At 47.3% G+C, this 20489-nt stretch overlaps 1 protein-coding gene across 1 annotated transcript; it reads right to left on the bottom strand.

Moving 5' to 3' along the window:
• Positions 1-2341: 2341 nt before the first annotated feature.
• On the bottom strand, positions 2342-18714 carry LOC127006953 (uncharacterized). The gene is made up of 4 exons (XM_050877347.1): positions 17962-18714; positions 11346-11580; positions 10763-10912; positions 2342-7506 (listed from the first exon to the last, which is right to left on the bottom strand). Exons 1-4 carry the CDS (start codon positions 18239-18241, stop codon positions 7290-7292), a joined length of 882 nt encoding a protein of 293 aa, XP_050733304.1. The 5' UTR covers positions 18242-18714; the 3' UTR covers positions 2342-7289.
• Positions 18715-20489: the final 1775 nt, after the last annotated feature.

Genomic DNA, 20489 nt, shown 5'->3' with positions numbered 1-20489 from the left:
TTTATTTATTTATTTATTTATTTATTGCTGCTTATAGCGCCGGTAATCTGTCTTGAGGGGCCCTTTCGTCGACCCCAGAACATTAGCGGCGCAGGCGATTTTTTATTTATAGTGGATGGCGTGACGTATGACTCGTAAACATTAGAGTAAGGTCAACAGGTATATGCGTTTGGAGCAACTGTCACACAATTTTCAAGCTTTAGTAACTGAGAGCAACATGATAACTGAAGAAGACTAAGATTTTTACTCTGCCAAACTTTATCCACTCAAACCACAAAAATATTCGTAGTCTTTGTTATTCCATTTTCAACATTTCCACCACTCTAGTAAGTACAGAGGGCCATATTTTTAAACATTTCTGCGCCCAAGAACACGTAATTTACTAGTCTTTCGTGGGAGCTTAGGGCATTTCCAGGGGTACTTTTATGACCCTGGTGGTAGTCTGAGCCTTCTTCTGTACCGTGAACCTAAAAGAACACTCATTACAACTCGATTAACCTCCTTTTTAGCCTTTGGAAATAGTTGGTGTGAGGGGTGGGAGCATCTGACAATACCAACCATAGCATCTTCAGTATTTCCGGCTGCGTTGGGAGTGTCTTGCTGAACCAGGAAATGTGTCGAGGGTGGAGTGGGTAACATTTCAGAGGATGGAGTCGTCGAACAGAACAGGTTGGCGAGAGGAGCTGCTTTATACACGGAAAAGAAAACATAAGCAAGAAAGGTGTTGATAAATGATGTGTAAAGAGATGGTCAAGGTCGCATGGGCAATGGGCCAGTTTCACAGTTCCCCGTGAGGGGTTAGTAAGCTCCCAAACCAATACCAGAGCCTTCGAAATTTCCTTATACAGTATCTGGTGTTTATATTCAAGTTCACAAATTTGATGAAACTACAGGAAAAGTCTTGTGTATTTAGTGTGGCATCGAAGACCTCACCATTTTGGATTGTATGGGATTCTATAGTTTGGTTCGGGCTGTTACGAAGACACTGTGTTGGACTGTGAAACCGGCTCAATGACATCGAGTAGACTTGAGGAGGCGGTGGCCGAGTTGGCGAAGATGGAGTGAGACAGGCGGCGATGGGGAGAGAAATATATTGCCTAGAGGTCCATAGAGTTCATTATATTTAGGAAAAGGTGAAATGAGGGAGTTTTTTGACACGGGATAAATTCAGCGAAATAAGTTGTGGTCAACGTGCCAAGATACTGTTAAGCTATGTCAGTCTTATAATAGTTAATATCCACATGAGTCAAAGATATCTCTCTCTATATATATACCTATCTATCTATCTATCTAACTAACTATCGCTTCACATACACACCTTATCATATACAAACCCGTCATTCCAGCGTAAGTGATCCTGATGATGGTAGCAACAGCGCGTGTTTGGGGAGTAAGGAGCAACAGTCGTCTGGGGAAGGCAGGGACGAGGTGGCTGCATAGGTGAGGGTGCGGCGGGCGACGAGGGTTGCAGGGAACAGACATGGGTACGCTGCAAGCACTTGGCCTCCGATAAGCAACAATGTGTACCCTACGCTTGAGAGAGAGAGAGAGAGAGAGAGAGAGAGAGAGAGAGAGAGAGAGAGAGAGAGAGAGAGAGAGAGAGAGAGAGAGAGAGAGAGAGAGAGAGAGAGAGAGAGAGAGAGAGAGAGAGAGAGAGAGAGAGAGTAAGACAGACATACAGAATTTACATGGATTTACATAGATATTCAGACCAGGAATGCCACGATATCGTACTCGCCAAACTAGATTTTCCCATTTCTAACGCATAATGACTGCACAAAACCCTCTATAATTAACACTTTTATCGATGAATATAAACAGGTATCATTAGTTTTGTGGGTGAGACGGTTTATATGCTGAAATCGGGAAAAATGAGAAGCTGAGAACAACACTCTGGCAACCTTGATTCAGACCACAACGACCCAATGGTCCAGATTAGGTGGTCTGTCCTTAAACCCAAGTGAAGTTAAATTGAATCAAATGCCATCCAGACTTTGCGTTTCTACTTTAGTGAACAGTAAGCTGAAGGGAGTATCGGTCGAGCTTATTGTTAAAGGATTCAATCGTGTTGCACTGAAGGCGGGAGTTTATTCCGTCCTCGCGCCACAACGTTGGTGAAGAAAAATTTGGTGCAGTCTGAATATATTTGTTTACACTTAAGTTCTGTGCCATTAGTTCTCGTTCGGGACGTGTCATCCGTCAAAAACAACTTGGGTGTGTCTGCATTCGTAAAGCCATTGAATATTTTGAAACTTGAGAGAGAGAGAGAGAGAGAGAGAGAGAGAATTTGCCATAATGTACTTTAGGTATTTGTATCATATGGGAAATAAATAAATCAACCTTTCTTTCTCATGTCATCTTTATTTTCTTCAATTCTGGGCGCCGCCTCAACAGAACCTTACAACACACACGGCTATTATTTAACGCTATTGAGAGACAGGTCATGTGTAAGCCATAGCCGTGGGGAGATGCGGCGAGGCGCGTGGACGGACAGACAGACAGACCGGCGGGGAGGGAAGCGATTCAGATGGTCCTAAGCGGGGTAACTTGAAGACTGGTGACCCTGGCCTTTTGGGTCTGTCAGAGCGAGGACTCGTCTGAATACCCTTCCTAACACTGGTTTTCAGGGCAGCACATACCATAAAATATCTAGCCTTGGAAACGGACCATTTGGATTACGTAAAACTGAAAATATCCGTCTTGGTAGGCCTTCAGTTGGTGTCCGCTCCAGGCTGTCGATAACTGTGCCCCGCGATCAGTGATGCACTGATCGCGGGAGTGCCCTGTTCGTTCCCTATAACTAAAACAACAATAACAACAATCAAGACAGTGACTACATCCTGTATCAACAATTATGGGAAAATAAAAGTGTGACCATCTTTCCTCCGCTTCCCTCCCCGCCGGCCCGAGTCCACAGCCACGCCCCCGCCGCACCTCCCTCAATCTCTGCCTTCACTACAGTAACAACACCCGCCATATTTAATCTGCTACAAAAATACACCGAGCATCCATAGTCTCTGAAAATAACAAGTTATATTTGATTTACATAGTACGTAGGGACTTTGACACGTGGTACAAGCCTGGACGTTGGACCTTAGAGGCTTAGATTGCAGGATCGCCGAATACGAGGCTAAAGGTTATATTATAAGACATTCCGCCGCCCAAGAACACATATTTGACAAGGCTTTCGTAGGAGTTGTGGGCATTTCCAGGGGTAGTTTTATGACCCTGGTGGTAGTGTGACCCTTCCTCTGTACCGTGAACCTAAAGAAACACTCATAAAAACTCAATTAATCCCCTCTTTGAGCTTTAGAAATAGTTGATGTGAGGAGCGAGTGTCTTATAATATCAACCTAAGTAACCAAGACCTAGGCACTGATAATCGTGAGAACATGAAGTAATAAAAAATAATAACAATAATAATAATAATAATCTGTATGGTAATGGATGAAGAGGACAGTGTTTCAATACTAGTAGTAATAATAACTGTAAAAAATAACAAAAACAATAACTAACATCACTCAATAAAAAAAAAAAACTAATCACACAAAAAAGCGTCTAGTTATCAGTGAGTGCAGTTTCCAGTCGACATTCTAAGATATTTCACTCGGCCGATCCATGCGCACAAGTTCCTAAGGTCCATTAACACCGGCCTGTTGTAGCAAACCGAGCCGCCTGCCGTATACTGCCTGCCGCGACCCTCCTCCTCCACCGCCCCGGCCGTCGTTAGTGTGCGGGCCGCGGCGACACAAGAAGGAAGGGGCTGCCGTTGAGAGTCCTTCACTAACATGCTGTCAAGTGGCGGGTGTCAGGGGGAGGGGCTCTCAGGTAATGGGTCTGTCAGTGGAGATTGTCAGGAGGGCTTTTTCTTCCCTTGCCAGTAGTTGTAGTTGTCTGAATACTGCTGATGTTGGTGGTGGTTGTATGGTTGGGCTTGTTTGTCAGTCCGTTTGTCCGTCGTTTCACTACCCATGTCACGCAACTTTGATCATCATGACTCGTCTCACTTCGCGGTCTAAGTCATGCCTGTCGAGAAACATCAACTCTTGCATCTCTTGTCCTGATCGGTTATTGTGCGAGCTAACCAAGTAACATCCAACACAGGTATGAACTCGGGGTGGGATGGGAGTACGAGTTGCCTTCTTTTACTAGTCTGGGGACCATTCAAATTCCATGATATTTTTGGGGGGTACGTATGGTAAAATATAAGTATAAGAGTATTAAGCACAAGCTCTAAGGAATCTTGAGTGAGTGGGACTTCAAGGGCACTGAGTGTGACTGGTTAGGTAACGTATAATAAACCGTTTCCATTGTGACGAAAATCCATTCACCTAATTGGTTTTTCAGTCAGGTACATTCACTTGGCCATCGCCGTCTGCATGTCCGTCAAGATGTCAGTAAATGATACAAGTCAGTTCAGGAGGGTTTCTTATATTTGGACTCCGTAGTATATAATATATAAACAAGGTCTCTGCTATATAAACTTGTCTGTCATTTTAAGTTTGTACACTGTTTAACTATTCAGTAGGAGGAAGAGTAAGGTGAGTGCAGCTACAACAAGCAACTGACCGAACTGAACGTCAAACTTCACTCAGTCAATACATGTGGTAGAAGTGCAGTCCAATCAGTATAGGATTAAAATACATTTGTACATATCCTCGTCATTCACCTCAGGGTAGCTATAGCTGTTTAATTGTCAGAAAAAGCTCAGCCAGATGTTTGAACTGATTAAGCACACTCCAGTCACCGTGTCTAGTAGTCGCATAGTTACCGTTCCAGTCTTAGTCAGGCAGATTATGTAAGACCTTTTTATCGTTCTGTCAAGGTCAGTGAGTCTAATGTTCTATGTGTCTGCACCATTTCAGGGCGTGGTGGTGTCCGGGCTGACGTCAGGAGGCTCGTTGGGTCGTCGTCAGCTCAGATGCCAAGTCTCAGTAAGGTCAGTCAGGTTCAAAGTTAGTCAGTAATGCTTTATACACACTTTATATAGTCACATCTCTATTCTATCCCTATCCCTATTCTACTGAAAGCTCCAGTAATAGTAAAGTCAAATAAATGGGGTTACTTGTGTCCTATAGAAGTTAAGTGGATTGTCCATATGTTAAATAATTTGGTAAACTCAACCACTACGTTTGCAACCCAAGATAATGTAAGTCTGTGTCAGCTGTTGTGGTTAATGTCAACACGAGTCATAGATTACTCTCTCTCTCTCTCTCTCTCTCTCTCTCTCTCTCTCTCTCTCTCTCTCTCTCTCTCTCTCTCTAGCTCGTTCGCTCTCTCTCGTACTAAATTTTCTGCAATACGGGTCATTAATTAACAAATCTAATATTCACCTTGTATGTTGAAACAATGAAAGGTCAAAGGGTACACACACACACACACACACACACACACACACACACACACACACACACACACACACACACACACACACACACACACACACACACACACACACACACACACACACATACACACACACACAATCGAGGTCACTCTGAGAGGTCATCGTCTGCAGTCACTTATGTCAGACCAGTGAGATGTGACCCCAATATTGTCGAGGCGAGGAAAGGTCACTAGCCGAGTAAACGGGTCAGGCAGGCGATCAGCTGGGAGACCTGTTCGCTACCTTTGGTTCAGTCAATCAGTCAGTAAGTCATTATCTATTGTCTCTGTCTTTTGGTCTCCGGGTCAGTCAGTCAGTCACTCAGTTAATCCGTTTGTCTGTATGTCCGTCTATGTGTCAGTCAGTTAGTCAAGAGTCAGTGAAGATAATTTGGGGTTTAGTCTGGTTGTCAGTAGTCAGCAGGAATTTACTTTCATATGCCAAAATAAATGTTTCAATCATCATCTCAGTCTGTGAGAGTGCGAGGCAGTAACTCAAATATTCTGGCACAGGGACGAGTCAGTGTTACCAGTCCGTGTGTGGCTTCTGTAGACAAGTCCTGTAGTAGCTTCATTCAGTGTTAGGCTGTAAACATGTATAGGCCAGTTACTCATCGATAGACAATGTAGTATAGAGTCGTTTAATCCTTCATTCGTAAGTCTAAGTAACCCATAACCATCACCCTCGGTCAGTCACTCACTACATGAAAGTCAGGTAATTTAAGTGACCCACAAGTCAGTCAGTCAGTGGGTTTAGGTTAGTATAATGTCAGTAGCAATATGGGCTCAGGGAGTAAGGTCAGTGACTATGAAAACACCAAGGTCATGGGTCAGGAGTCATGGCGGTCAGGGGGCGTGGCATGGAGGCTGTATTGCCGGTCTGTTTGGCCTGTCAGTCAGAGGTCACATGGAAGCAGTGTCAGGGAATTGGGTCAGTGCGTAAGGTCAGGAGGGAGCCGGTCACAGGGTGGTAAAGGTCTCGGGGGCAGCACAGGGACGGGCGATGATCCTTGCAAGCCGAGGTGTGCGTCGGAGGCGTGGTTAAACGTCAGTTAACATCAAGGCAATACACTTAAGATTTGTTTTCAGATCTTTGGGAATAACATTTTGAGGTTAAGGGTCATCTGAAGCCATCACAGAAGGTCAGGTCGGTGGGTCAAGGGGCCGGGCAAGTCAGCAGCTGCAGGCGACTCAGATAGCAAAAAAATTAACTAATATATCACAGGTTAACACGTCACAAAGGGAACACCTCTCCGGGTGGGGGAGATCCAGGGTGGGCTCGAGGGTCCTCCTGGGGCTGGAGGGAGGGCCTGGAGCCACTTAAAATTAAAATATCTATGTATATATAATCCGGGCCGCCGGGGCTTGGAAACATAACTAGGGTTCAGCCGTGGCTAAGGTGATCTCTTCTGACTTGGGCAGGAACCCTAAAGGAACGATAGACAGGGGACGCTGGAGGGGAAAAGAGGGGAGAATAGGGGCCAGTGAAGGGAGCAGCGACTGCTGGTAACAAGTTGTGGTGGGGGGGCGGGGGGCCCGGCTCACCCGCCCGCTCCCTCCAGGCACTAGTGAGTGACTGGTAACATTCTGGTAGCTTCAGGAGACTTGTAAGAAGGAGCACCATGGGGTACCGGCATCAGTGTGGCACCGGAGACGAGAACGAGAGGACACCGTCGTCATTGGGACACTCAAGACACCGACGGGAAGGATGGGGTTTAAGAATAGACCAAAGGCATCACTACAGGATATTAAGGGGCTCGTGGGAACATCTAGCTGGGGTTGGCGACGTCAAGGAGGGCATTTCGACGTCGGCCAGGCACCTAAGAAGCACCTCAAATCACAAAAATCCAAATTCACCGGATTGGAGGTGAGATCCAGGTGGAGGGAAGACATCCGAGCGATCGTCACTCGTCACTCAGCTTGATGGAGACGAGAGAGGCGAGTCGCTGCCAGAAGTTGAGGACGCTCATGTTCACCACGTCCTCGATCTCCGCTGCACAGTGGCGGTAGGTGGCGGAGCAGTCCTCCCCCTCAGCCCCGCGCTCCGCCGCCCAGTAGTAGCGGAAGAACCTGAACACCGCCCGGCTGTAGGAAGGGGGGCGGGACAACGACTCACTCCTCCTGCAACAAGAGAAAGGGAACCATGAACACGTGATAACCTGCATCCAATAGTCAGCAATGCCTCAATCCTGCAATCATCTGATCTAACGGGCATCCGGAATGATTACGTAAATATCAACCTGCAAATTGTGAAGAAAATAATCAAGATCTCCAATGGATGCTGTGGTTCCATAGATTGGGAGAACAAATTTTCAGTGTAACGAAAGAAAAGACAGCATGACAAGAACAGCATGGAAGAAACTGTTCGGCCACATGCACGCACAATTATCCAGGGAAAAACTCTCATGAGCATTAAAGCAAACACTAAGTAATAAAGAAAACATTTGTAGGATGCACCACGGCAACTAATGCAATGACCGTGTAAAATATCCATCAACCGGTCTGTTACTGTACACGTGCACTCCACACTCGGCTATCACGAGGCAATAGAGAGGTGGTGGTGGGCGGCCAGACTGGCGACGTTCAGGCTCCTGTCAGAGGTGTGCTGCTTTCTGTACAAGTCTTGGGGCATCAGACTGGCAAGGTCAGCTTGTTTGCTAATGCCACCGTCTGCGACCCCCTGCCCATCGCTCCCTGGCAACCTCTTCTTCGCACCCTTTATCATAATATCCTACCGGAGCTCGTATTCAGGATAAAAGAAAGCCCCTCCCCACCCTTCCCTCCCTAGTATACCTTTTCTAAGGGATGGGACCACCGCCTACTTGGAGGATATTCTTTTTTTTAATTCCCCTTGATTGATCTTGATTCTAACTTCCGCATGGCAACTGGTGCATTGAATATCGGGATCTAACCTTGTGGTATTCGGCGCCAAGTAGCTATTCGGGTCCTGGTTCGCCGCGGTGGCTTATAAAATAACGTTCCAAACACGCCAATTAATTTCCAAGCACGTGCACAGACTAGCGGTGAAGGCAACAGCGGAAATGATCGCCCTTCCTCTTCCTTTCACCTTCCTGCTGGCTGAGTGAATGAAAACCTTCCCCGGCATGTTCATACTGCCTTCCACTGGTATTAACTTTGCATGATAAAGGATGTTCATGTAATTTTCACGCCAAGGACAATCAGAATCTAATGAATGTTTGTCTCCATCCCTCGCCTCTCAGCCGCCGCCCCGCTTCCCGCCGCCTCCCGACCCTGACAAGACCGACCGGCTCAGACGACCTTCACTTTTTTTTCTTAAGATACGTCTAAGCAAGCATGCAAGTAGTCGATGTGTTTGTGGAAGTCATGATTCACTCGTTTAGATATACACTTATCCGACACTTGAGTTACTGGATGTGAGGAGGAAGCACGCGTTGAATAACTAGCGCTGAAACATATCAAGTCCACGCGTACAAAGTTAAGTTACGGAACACAGGTGCCTGAAGGGATAGAAAACCTGTGGGAGGCGTGGAGAAACTGGGTCCAGGATCAAGCTTCAAAGGACTTTTATGTACCTTTCAGACTCAAGGTTGAGAGATATGTCTTTGAGAAAATTGTTAGGCTCTCTCTCGAACCCAGTGCCCAGTGCATCTGTCTCACTTCCGTCAACACCATCAGCCAGTCATTCCAGCTCCCAGTAATAACCATCGGCTGATAACTCATAAGCAGGCTCTGGTTATCCCCTCGACAGCCGGTCATTACGTAGACTGGATGCTTGGTATTATTCACAGTAACACCCGGGGCAGATCAAGCGAGTGCAGGGCGTGTCCAAAGATGCTCCTCGGCCCACACCTCAAACGATTATCTGGCAGTGCAGTATCCCACCAACACATGGCCGTATCACACACACACACACACACACACACACACACACAACTACGTATCTTCTTACATAACAATGGTACGCTGGACTGGACTCCCCAAAACCACCACCACCCCAAAAAAAGAAAACATTGCTAGGACGGAGAGGAAACGAAAAAAAAGGAGACAGGATGAGAGGAGAACGTACAGAAAAACACAACGGTATTGCTGTAAATAGACAGTGATGAAAGAAGAACGGGATAACCAGAAATTAGAGCAAGGGGGAGGAAGGAGGGAAGGGGACCGGACAGAGAGGCAAGGAGGAGGAGGGCAGAGAGGGCACGAAGAAAGGGGCGGTGGACGTTGCGCAATAGTTGTCTAGTGGAGATGCTAAGCTAAGGGAGTGAGATATTGCTAATCTTTTGTGGTTGTTTGGGAATCTAGGAAGTCTTAACACCGGAAGAGGGAGGTAAGGTAGAGATAGATAGAGAGAGGGTAGCTTTTTTCTTATCATTTGGGGCATAAAGAAGATATTACCAAGCTAAATATTACTAAGCTCTTGTGTTTGTTTGGGAGCCCAGGAAGTTTTAACACCGGAAGAGAGGAAGGGGTTAAGATAGAGATAGATAGATAGAGAGGGAGAGAGTAAGCATTTTTCTTCTCAGTTGGTGCATAAAAAAGATATTACTAAGCTCTTGTGTTTGTTTGGGAGCTCAGAAAGTCTTAACACCGGAAGAGGGAGGGGTTAAGATAGAGACATATAGATAGATAGATAGATAGATAGATAGATAGATAGATAGAGAGAGAGAGAGAGAGAGAGAGAGAGAGAGAGAGAATAGCTTTTTTCTCATTTTTTATTAAGCCTGATATTACTAAGCTCTTGTTTATGTTTGAGAATTCAGGACGTCTAAACACCTGAAGAGAGGAAGGGGTTAAGATAGAGACAGATAGATAGATAAATAGATAGATAGAGAGAGAGAGAGAGAGTAGCCTATTTCTTAGCATTGGGGACATCCAGAAGGTCCAGCAACAAAATCACCTTCACGACCACACGCTCCAGCTACCGATCGACTTAATCCCTGACTGACACACTGACTGATGCACCCACTTGCCTGTAGTTTGATTGCCACGCTCAAGGTGAACACGCTTCCCCACTCCACCCCTGTACCTCCACTCCTCCGCCCCTTCCACCCGCTCCACCTCATCCCCTCCTAACCTGCCCTGCACCCCTCTCTCTCTCTCTCTCTCTCTCTCTCTCTCTCTCTCTCTCTCTCTCTCTCTCTCTCTCTTGCCCCCACCAGTCCCCGGCTTTCGCTATCTCTTTCTCACTGTGCTGTTTCTTGCTCTTCCTTTCCTTTCCTTCTTGCAGACTCCTTATGTTCTTCTTCAACTTCCTAACTAATCTTTCTTCCAATTCCTCTTCGCGTTTTCTTCATCCTTCACACACATACAGGCACACTCAGACAAGCGACTTTTTCTTCACTTCAGGCTAGACAGACAGCAGGCAGGCAGTGACAGAGGGACGAACAGTACTCACTTTAGGGCGGACAGCACCAGATGGGAGAGCGGAGAGTAGGTGGCGGGGTCGCGAGCCAGTTGACAGATGGTCCTCATGCGACAGTCATCATCGTGGACTTTTAGATAATGAAAGTAAGCGTCCAGGCGAGACAACAGCGGCCCAAAGTCTCTGTTGAGGGTAGAAAGAAACACAGGATTAGTTATACCATACGTGTGTCTCTGTATACATACTAAAGTAGCTATTGTTATGCCTGTACAGTGAGATACAGAAATGGATTTGCCTAGTATACGACTCAGTGTTCAAGAGGGGGAAAGCTTATCATATTCAAGGGTCCGATGAACGAGAAAGACTAAGGGCTGTATTTTAAGACACCATCGCTTCTCACATCAACTATTTCTAAAGGTCAAAGAGGGGCTCAATCTGTTTTTCATGAATGTTTTTTAAGGTTCATGGCACAGAAGAAGGGTCAAACTACCACCAGGGTCATAAAACTACCCCTGGAAAGGCCTACAGCTCCTACGAAAGCCATGTCAAATATGTGAACTTGGGCGACGAAATGTTTTAAAATACGGCCCTGAGTACCACTGGCCTAGCCGCTCACCCATTGGTCCGATACTCTGCGAGGTCGGGGTCGTAACGCACTTGATTGCTCAGAACCTTGTCGACCGGGCCGCGGATGTCCAGCAGGTATCCGTCGCTGCCTCCGAATGACCGGTACTGACTCTTGCCCCACAGGAAGCTCAGCCAGCCAGATTTCTTCTTCCCAGCCATTGAGTAACGAGATCGGAAGGCAAATGTCGGAAGAAGGAATGTGACTGGAAGGTAGACCATGAGCTCTGGAAAGACAGGGATTCGATTTTCAGTAAAGGGAGATCGGCTGGATGGATGGATGTATATAGCTATTCAATGTTATCTCTCTTTCCCTCTCTCTCTCTCTCTCACACACACACACACACACACACACACAAAATGCGCTTCCTGCATCGTCTTTCTCGGCAGATCTTAAGATAAAGTCTCCCGCTGACATTCTTGCATTCGCCTAACTGTCAAGGTAAAGCTTCCAATTATCTCTGTGTTTTTTTCTTCCTCTCTTTTTTTTCTTGCAGGTTTTATTCCTTGTCCTTAAACACCGACTTGGAGGGATGCTCGTTCTTTTTTGCGACTACCTGTTTGAATGCCGTAGTGAGAAGCTTACGTGACGCAGATATAAAACAAATCTAACGTTGTTTCTCCAGCCAGTCTTGTGTCTCCTCTCAACGCGCGAGCTTCGTTATTTCGGGGTCGAAGTCGCCTTATTAACGGAACGTCCCCCTCCCCAGTGGTCCCTCCTGACCCTCCACTACCCGGGTCAGCTTCTGGTTGCCTTACTATTGTTGGCATTTATTGCAAGTTGCTGGGAGGTGCCGGACGCCGCAAGACTTATTTTGGGGGGTATCGTTGAAAATGAAATTGTTGTGGCTTATACAGCTTGCTTTTATGTATAGTTATTCAAGCTCCCTATGTGTATGTGTGTGTGGGGAGGGTGCTGTTTAGTGTGTGTGGGTGGGTGTGGGGAGGTGCTGTTTAGTGTGTGTGTGTGTGTGTGTGTAAGTGAAAGTATTCCAAGACAGTCATCTCCCTCCCACGCTCTCTAGCATGACGTCAGGCCTTCCTCTTCCCTCTCTCTCCCTCCCTCCCTTCCTGATCCTTGTCCCCTCGGCAATAGAGGTTCGCTACCGCTTATCTAAACCAGCATTCTATCCCGCGAAGGACAGCGGGGTACATGAGAGGGACACTATCAGACGGACGGGATCCTCCAGCACATTTAATCGGGGACTTCGCCATTATCCCACAAGGCCTAAGGTCACTATCAGGGGCGTCACCGAGAAAGCCCCGTGGGTAGCCTTTATGGGTCACAGATGATGATGAAGCTGCCCACCTGTCTTGGTGAGCGGCCAAGGGAAAGGTGCTGGGAGTCTAGCGTGGGGGTAAGTGAAGGGAAAGGAGGGGAAGCGGCCTCGCGGTGTGTGTTGGGGGGGGGAGGCTACGGGCGTGTGAGGGTCGTAGTCAGTCATAAAGGCGTTGGTGTCTAACAAGTTGTCCTTACAAATCGATCGCGGAAGCAAGTCGCACAGAATCCTTCAAACGGAGGAGGAGGGAAGACAATGTTTATCATAGGCGTATTACCTTGACATGCAAACATCAAGCGAGATATTGAAGCTTCGTAATATCTGTATGCTGGATGGCAGACACCGTGCAGACACACACCACCCGCCAGTCAGATTTTTCATGCGAGTTTCTCTTCGAAGTGCGAGAGGAGCCGCTGAGTTAAAGAGCAAAGGTCCTGATATATCCTCGTCAGTCTCGTTCTACCCTTCTTCGTCCCTTCCGCTTCCTGCTTCGTCCATAAATGTGTACGAGTGCCTCTTTGAATTAAATAACGATGGATACGCTTCCTGTCTTCTTCCTCGACGAGTTTCAACTAATCTATCTATCTATCTATCTCTCCGTATGTATGTATGTATGTATAGATAGATATAGATAGATCGATATGCCGCAAAGACGAGCGTCACAGATGTGTAAACCAACATCTATATCCTATAATAAGAATAAGAACACACTGCCAAACTTAGCACGGAAGTCTTTAATAATGCCTGAAGCGACAGCAGCTATCATATATATGTCGAAATGGCGCCTTGCATCATCACACTTACGTAGGCCTTTACATATACGTCAACACTCTTCACTAATCCATCACCGTAAGAACTTATTTACCGAACAAGGCCTCTGAAAAGCATACATTGTCCCGTTGACCGGCTGTTGGTGACCGTCCAGGAAGGGAAGCGTGAGAGTGGATGTAAATAAAGTGAGAGGCATTTGGCTAGGCAGAATGCTGCGTAGGGGAGATACTTTTATGGAGAAGCATTTGGCTAGGCGGATCTAAATAAAGTGAGAGGCATTTGGCTAGGCAGAACGTTGCATAGGGGGGGATACTTCTATGGAGAGGCATTTGGCTATGCAGAACGTTGCATAGGGGGGATACCTTAATGGTCTGGAAGTGAGCGGGGAAACGGCGAGGGGTGTAGGAGTCGAGTGAAGGGGTGAGAGGCGAAAGTAGGTATCTGTGTAAGGGGTAGAATGGGCGAGAGAGAGGGCCTTCGGGAGGGTCAGGGGGTGCACGGTATGACCCTCTTGTTGTATAGCCAAGGTCTGAGAGAGAGAGAGAGAGAGAGAGAGAGAGAGAGAGAGAGAGAGAGAGAGAGAGAGAGAGAGAGAGAGAGAGAGAGAGAGAGAGAGAGAGAGAGAGAGAGAGAGAGAATGTTTTAACCAGAACATAAAAAAAAAACTCTTGCATTTGGTGTGTGAGTCGGTATAGCAAGAAGTTATAGATAATAGCCAGAATGAGAGAGATAGACAGATAGAGATAGAGAGAGAGTGTGTGTATATTATAAGTAGAGCATAATGAAGAACGTTGCATATTGTGGGTGAATCGATAGCAAGACTTTGAATAATAGCCAGAATTTGATCTACAGTTGAAAGTGAACCAGCCAGTAATTTGAACACCCACTCGAGACGCAAAAATTGACACAGTCCTTCACATACATAGACAGAGAAGCGAAAACTTGAAAGCATTCCGTCTTGCTGGTCGAATTACATTACATAAATTCATCTTGTAATTGTTGGGGGACTTGAGGCTGTTGAGGTATTAAACAATGGACCTTTTAGAACAGGAGAGAGAGAGAGGGGGGAAGGTTTGGTGAATGTGTGTGTGTGTGTGTGTGTGTGTGTGTGTGTGTGTGTGTGTGTGTGTGTGTGTGTGTGTGTGCGTGTGCGTGTGCGAGCGGATTCAAGTAACGGAATATAATGCAGACTCAACATAAAAGTTAACTCTGGGAGACAAAGAGTAAGGAAATGGCTTCAAGGTGTTCGTTCGTTGCCGGGGAGTGGCTGGCTGGCCGAGTGGGGATGGCAGTCGGAGGTTTTCAATAACATTCCAGGCCACCAAGGACACCAGCTTCTGTTTTACCACTCCGCTTGGTCAGGACGAAGAAGCGGGGAAAAAATAATGGAGAGGAACATTTAGGACTTACACGCCATTAGGAGCTCGCTAACGTGTTCATATACTTCGGTCTATACGCCTAGAAGTACCTCTTAACGGAAAAGGAGAAGAAGAAGAAGAAGAAGAAGAAGAAATATGAAGAAAAATAGAGATAGAAGAAGGAGATGGAGAGAGAGAATGAAAAGGAAGATGAGGAAAGCATGGGAGGAGGAGGAGGAGGAGGAGGAAGAAGAGAGAGAAGGAGGAGAAATGAAAGTGTTCCCCCTAAGTGTTTCTCATAATTACTGAGCTTCACTTCTAAGGATCTTGCTTTACGAAGAACCGTGGCTACAAATCGATAGCCAGAGACGGAAAAATAGACATACATAACGATAGACAAGTAAAAATAATAGGAAAAAGAACTGCCATGTCATTTTTTTCCACTTTCCTCGCTGTGCCTCATTTTTCAAGGATGCTGCTTTACGAAGACTTCCAGCATATCGATATAAAAACCCATATTTTTAAACCTCCCGGCCCCTCAGTGCGCCTGTTAGAAAAGCCTCTCGTGGTAGAAGTTTCCGGGCTTGCCATGGACTGTGTTGTGACTCTAGTGATAGTTTTACACGCCCTCTGCACCCTGAGCTGGAAAACCACCCATGAAAACCCGGTTAATCTTCCCTGTGGCATTAGAAAATAGACGTTATGGGAGCCCACGTTTAAGAATATGAACCAAACAGAGAAACGGACATACATAGCGACAGACAGACAAGTAAAAAATAATCGAGAAATGAAAACTGGCAAATCATTTTCTTCCCCGGCCAGCGAGGACGAAGCTGAAAAGAATCCGGAAACAATGTGTCTGAAGGATCGGGCGAGATAGTCAGTCCACCGCAGAGCATAAAAAACGAAGCTATGTGTGCGCGTTAAAGTCTGCACCTGCTGGTCGGTCGCGCGTCGCCTCCGTGTGATAGGGACTTCGTATGCTTGTTCTTCCCTATGCTTTCTCTTCCCTATGCTTCCTCTGCCTCTGCGTGCTATGATGCGCCAGAACAAGACTCAAGACGGCTCCGGAAGTGAGGTCAGAATCAGTCTCTCTAAATATACTCTTTACGACTTTCTATTTTGGTCGTGGACGTAATTTTACTTATGTGGACGATTGGCTTTTGTTTTTGTTTTATATTATCGGTGTTAATATATAATAGTTGGTGTGTGTGTGTGTGTGTGTGTGTGTGTGTGTGTGTGTGTGTGTGTGTGTGTGTGTGTGTGTGTGTGTACGTCTCTCTCTCTCTCTCTCTCTCTCTCTCTCTCTCTCTCTCTCTCTCTCTCTCTCTCTCTCTCTCTTTCCAAAGAAACCCACCCTAACTCCTGGGATATTGAAGCTGTCCAGAAAGATTGAGAAAAAAATCGAGCAACGAGTCAGTCAGTCCTTCAGACACTTCCTCAGACCTTCAAAACCCACTCAGAGCTGGGCCATGCACGCCGCGCCAGGGCCAGCCAGCCACCCGGCCCTGCATGCGACCTCTGAAGTGAAGGACGCAAAGCAAAGCACCTCATAACATTACATAAACACACAGTAGATCAAAGAGACTCTCGGGAAAGCGTGTAAACAGCTGGGAATTGCAAGGTTCGTCTGGCAGCTCTGTGCGTCCAAGGTCCTTCAGCGTACAAGAGTTTTTCCCTGATCAACACTTTCAACACACGTATTATCGACGCCCCGCCTCACCTTAAGCAACAAAAACAATATCATTTCCTGAATTCGCACTTTTCGCATGCTTAGATTTGCCACCTTTTCCTATCCCGTGTACAGTATTACCACGCATGCACAAAAAAAGCCTGAACCATTAGCATTTTAGTGTAGAATTTTCGCTCTTTATCTACTTATTAACTTGCGGTGTATAAATATTCTATAACAGGAAATTGTTTTCATTATAGACGTCTTTTTATTTATGATTATTTAATGTTTAGCTTTTTTCTTGCTAGTCACTCAACAGACAACGGCTTCTTAGGCTGCGGAAGAGGCTGCAGACGCTTCGTAAAGGTTAGAGAATGTTTTAAAGAACTGACGCTCATGCTGAAGGGAGTTCCTGTTGCAAACGATTCACCCATGGTCTGATCACGTGCTGGACTCATGATTGCCAGACCGGAAGCAGCTCTCTAGAGATTATCGGACCGATCTATGGATACGGCTGGGACCTCACACGCCACAGGCCTCGTCTCCTCGCTCGAAGGGGGACAGTGGCAGCTTATGTCAGCGGATTTTGGGGGGGAACGAGCAAGACTTGAACTTCAGTCTACCGGATGACAGTCGAGCACGTTATCCACCGTACCACGAAGGTGTGTGTGTGGGGTTCAGTAGTAAAGGACACACACACACACACATAGCGAGAGAGAGAGAGAGAGAGAGAGAGAGAGAGAGAGAGAGAGAGAGAGAGAGAGAGAGAGAGAGAGAGAGAGAGAGAGAGAGAAAGAAAGGATGAATGAACCGGGTCGGGCAGAGGGGAGAGGCGGGAAGGGGCGGGGGGGGGAGGGGTCACCGCTGGCGTGGGCGGGCAAGACGCGGAAGAGGAGAAAGATCTCGAGTCAGGTGGATGAGGCGCAAAAAAAAAAAAAAATGCCGGCAACCAGTTTGTAATGTTGAGCTCACGTCCCGCCAGTGGCATGGGAGAGTGGTGGCCCTGCGGGGTGCCAGGCCCGTGCATCAGCCTCGCTGCGGGTATGCGGCGCTGAGTTACCAGGGAAGGCACCATTGTTGGCATGCCTCACTTCCCCTTCACTATTGCCGAGCGGATGTGTTTGTAAATCTCAAGTTACTCACACCGACGTTTGTTTGTTTAGTGTTTCGCGGCACTTCCCTTGGGGACGGAAAGAATTGGGCAAGCCAAGCAGCCTACGTGAGGTGAGTGTTGAGCAGGAGTGCCGTGGCCAATGACACCGCGGCAACGTCTGGTGGCTGGCCCTTCAACACGGGAGATTTCAACGCCAGCACGGCAGCAAGCCAGGTGGGGCGGCCCCGTTACTTGGCCTAAAACAAGCTTATCTGCTAAAATGTTGTTCCTAGAGCAATAGTAGACAGTGTATCCAAAGACAGAAGAAGAAGTCAGACACACAATAATATAGTAAGAAATGAGGAATAGTAGAGTGAGGAGGTTGGTGACGCAAAGTGAAGGTGGAGGGAGTATTGACCCTGAGTGACACTCACCGCCCCTGTAGAGACCGCCGTCAGTGATGCCTATGAGCCTCGGGTCCCCATGATGGTCTGTGTAGTCCTCTGTATGGCTATTCTGCCTCTCCTCCTGAAGACGCTGGAAGAGGTACACTGCGTCGGTGAGGGAGAGGGGCTGGGGCATCCCCTCCTCCAGGTTATTCTCATCGACGATGTTACTATCCTGGAGGATCTGGAGGAGGGCCAGGGAGGGGTGAACCAATATGGCATGAAGAGCCAGCAGGGCCAAGAGCGCTGGGGAAGTGCGCAAGGCCATGGCTGGGACTGAACTGTCCGCTCCTCCATCAGTATATACCCGTGGGGTCGAGGGGATCCAGAGCGAAACTCATGGTAAATGGAGCGTGTAGCTGCGTGTGGTGAAGGTAACTAGGCGGTGACGTGCTGGTGGCCAATGCGAGGCAAGAAGGTACAGTGTCGTCGTCAGTAGTGGTGAAGACGGATGGGAGGACGAGCGGGAGGCCCGGTGGGAGGGGACGCTCAATACACGTTGGTGGGGTCGAGGCCCTTGTGCTCCATGGCTGCTCAGATCACGGTGACGGCCGGCGTGACGCACAGTAATCTCAACACCAGCACCACCTTCTCCCGCACGACCATTGCTGGGCGACCACTGAGCCATGCGCGCAACGCCGCCCCCTTTAAAAGGCTGCTGGCTCGGCGCCCCTCCCACCTGGTCATTTGGGGCGGAGCGAGGAGATGCCACGCCCCGCGCCCGTCACACGGCCCACCCTTTCTTTTCTCTATTATATCCTGACTCCCGTTTGCACAACCGGTGGGTAACGAGATCTTGGGAGGATGTGATCTTCCGGCGCTGGCACTCTTTTTTTTTTTTTTTATCCGATAATGAATGACCCGACAGCTTCTGATGAATGCACTGGGTATCTGTCCCTCTCCTTTCTTTATACAACTTTTCACTTTGCGATTTAAAACGAACACAACTTTCTATGGTAAAGATAATACTCCGATCGTAACTTTTTAGGGCAACACGCTTCGTTTATAATTTAGTTGTCAAATTAAACAAACGCCGTCAACTACATTTAATTAAGGATTTCCCAACACGTGTATGGGTATTGCAGTTCATATCAAGGAGCATTGACCTTATATACAACAGCCTCAGAGCAGTCACATCTTGCATCCCTTTAGAAAGTCGTGTCAGTAAGGGATATAATTTTCCCTTTCATTCATAAGCATTCCTCAGGTGCCCTCGTTAAGCGGGCAGAGAAATATATCGCCTCAGTTTTCATCAGTCTACGCCTTTTCATCACCATACGTCGTGTTGCCTACGATGCCAACGCCCCCGCAATCACCGCCCGCCCTGCCACCACCCACGCGCGCCATCCCGCTCACACCCCCAAGAGAGCCGGATACAGAAACATGCCATAGAAAACGTGATTCGGTGTAAGTAATGGGAAGGGAGCAACTATTTCCTTGTAAGAAAATGGAAAGCACACGTGACGTCACTGCAAACACTTGAGTCAAGAGGCTTTCCCTACCAGGCTTTCCCTTCCTCATTAATGCACGGATTCTTGATAGGTACTTTACATTGACTGCCCATGATACACTTCCTGAAGCACACACACACACACACACACACACACACACACACACACACACACACACACACACACACACACACACACACACAAAGAACACATACGTACATACAAACAAACAAATAAACGGATGTGCGTTCATTCATCTGCCTATTAAAGAATCTCCATTCACACACACACACACACACACACACACACACACACACACACACACACACACACTAGCGTCCACACCCAAAACACCCACTCACCTCCTTAAATTACTCGTAGTTTCTTTGCACCTGCAGGATATGGGTCGCTATTTAACAGTATTTTGGGTACCATTGTAGTAATTCAAATTAATCTCGGGCATAACTCTGCGGGCACGTCCCGAATCTGCACCACCCCTGCCATCCCCGAAACAAAGAGTGGGAGGGGGCATATTCAGCTTCTTTACAGTGAACACGGTAGTGAGGCAGGGCTGTGTCCTTGCCCCATCACTTTTCATCACTTATTGGACTGGGTATGAGGCAGAATTGTGGCATACCAGCGACACTACCCTTGTTTTTGCCAATGAAGTAGTAATCCTCACGCCGTCGCCGTAGGTTCTGCATGGCGATGACTCTCGAGGCACTGCACGAGGAGGCGAAGCCTTTGGGACTTCAGGTCTCCTGGGCCAAGACCAAAGTACTGGTATTTGGAGGCTTGCTAGATGAATCAGTACAGTCTGTTCATTCGTATGGACATCGTTGAAATCTTGGAAAATTTCACATAGCTCGGGTGTGTAGGACAGAAGAATGGCGGGTCTCGTCAAGAAATCTTGTAGCGGATTGGTTTGGTCTATGGTGTTATGAACTCGCTCAGCACGAGTATATGGCGTTGTCGATACCTGTGCAGGACAGAGATCCAGACTTTCAAGTCGCTTGTGCTCCCTGTCTTACTCAATGGCTTCAAGACATGGACGTTGAATGGTGA

The sequence above is a fragment of the Eriocheir sinensis genome, chromosome 34 (assembly GCF_024679095.1).
Source record: "Eriocheir sinensis breed Jianghai 21 chromosome 34, ASM2467909v1, whole genome shotgun sequence".
Classification (NCBI taxonomy): Eukaryota; Metazoa; Arthropoda; class Malacostraca; order Decapoda; family Varunidae; genus Eriocheir; species Eriocheir sinensis.
The sequence above is the reverse complement of the archived record's forward strand: the minus strand, read 5'-3'. Positions and strand labels throughout refer to the sequence as shown.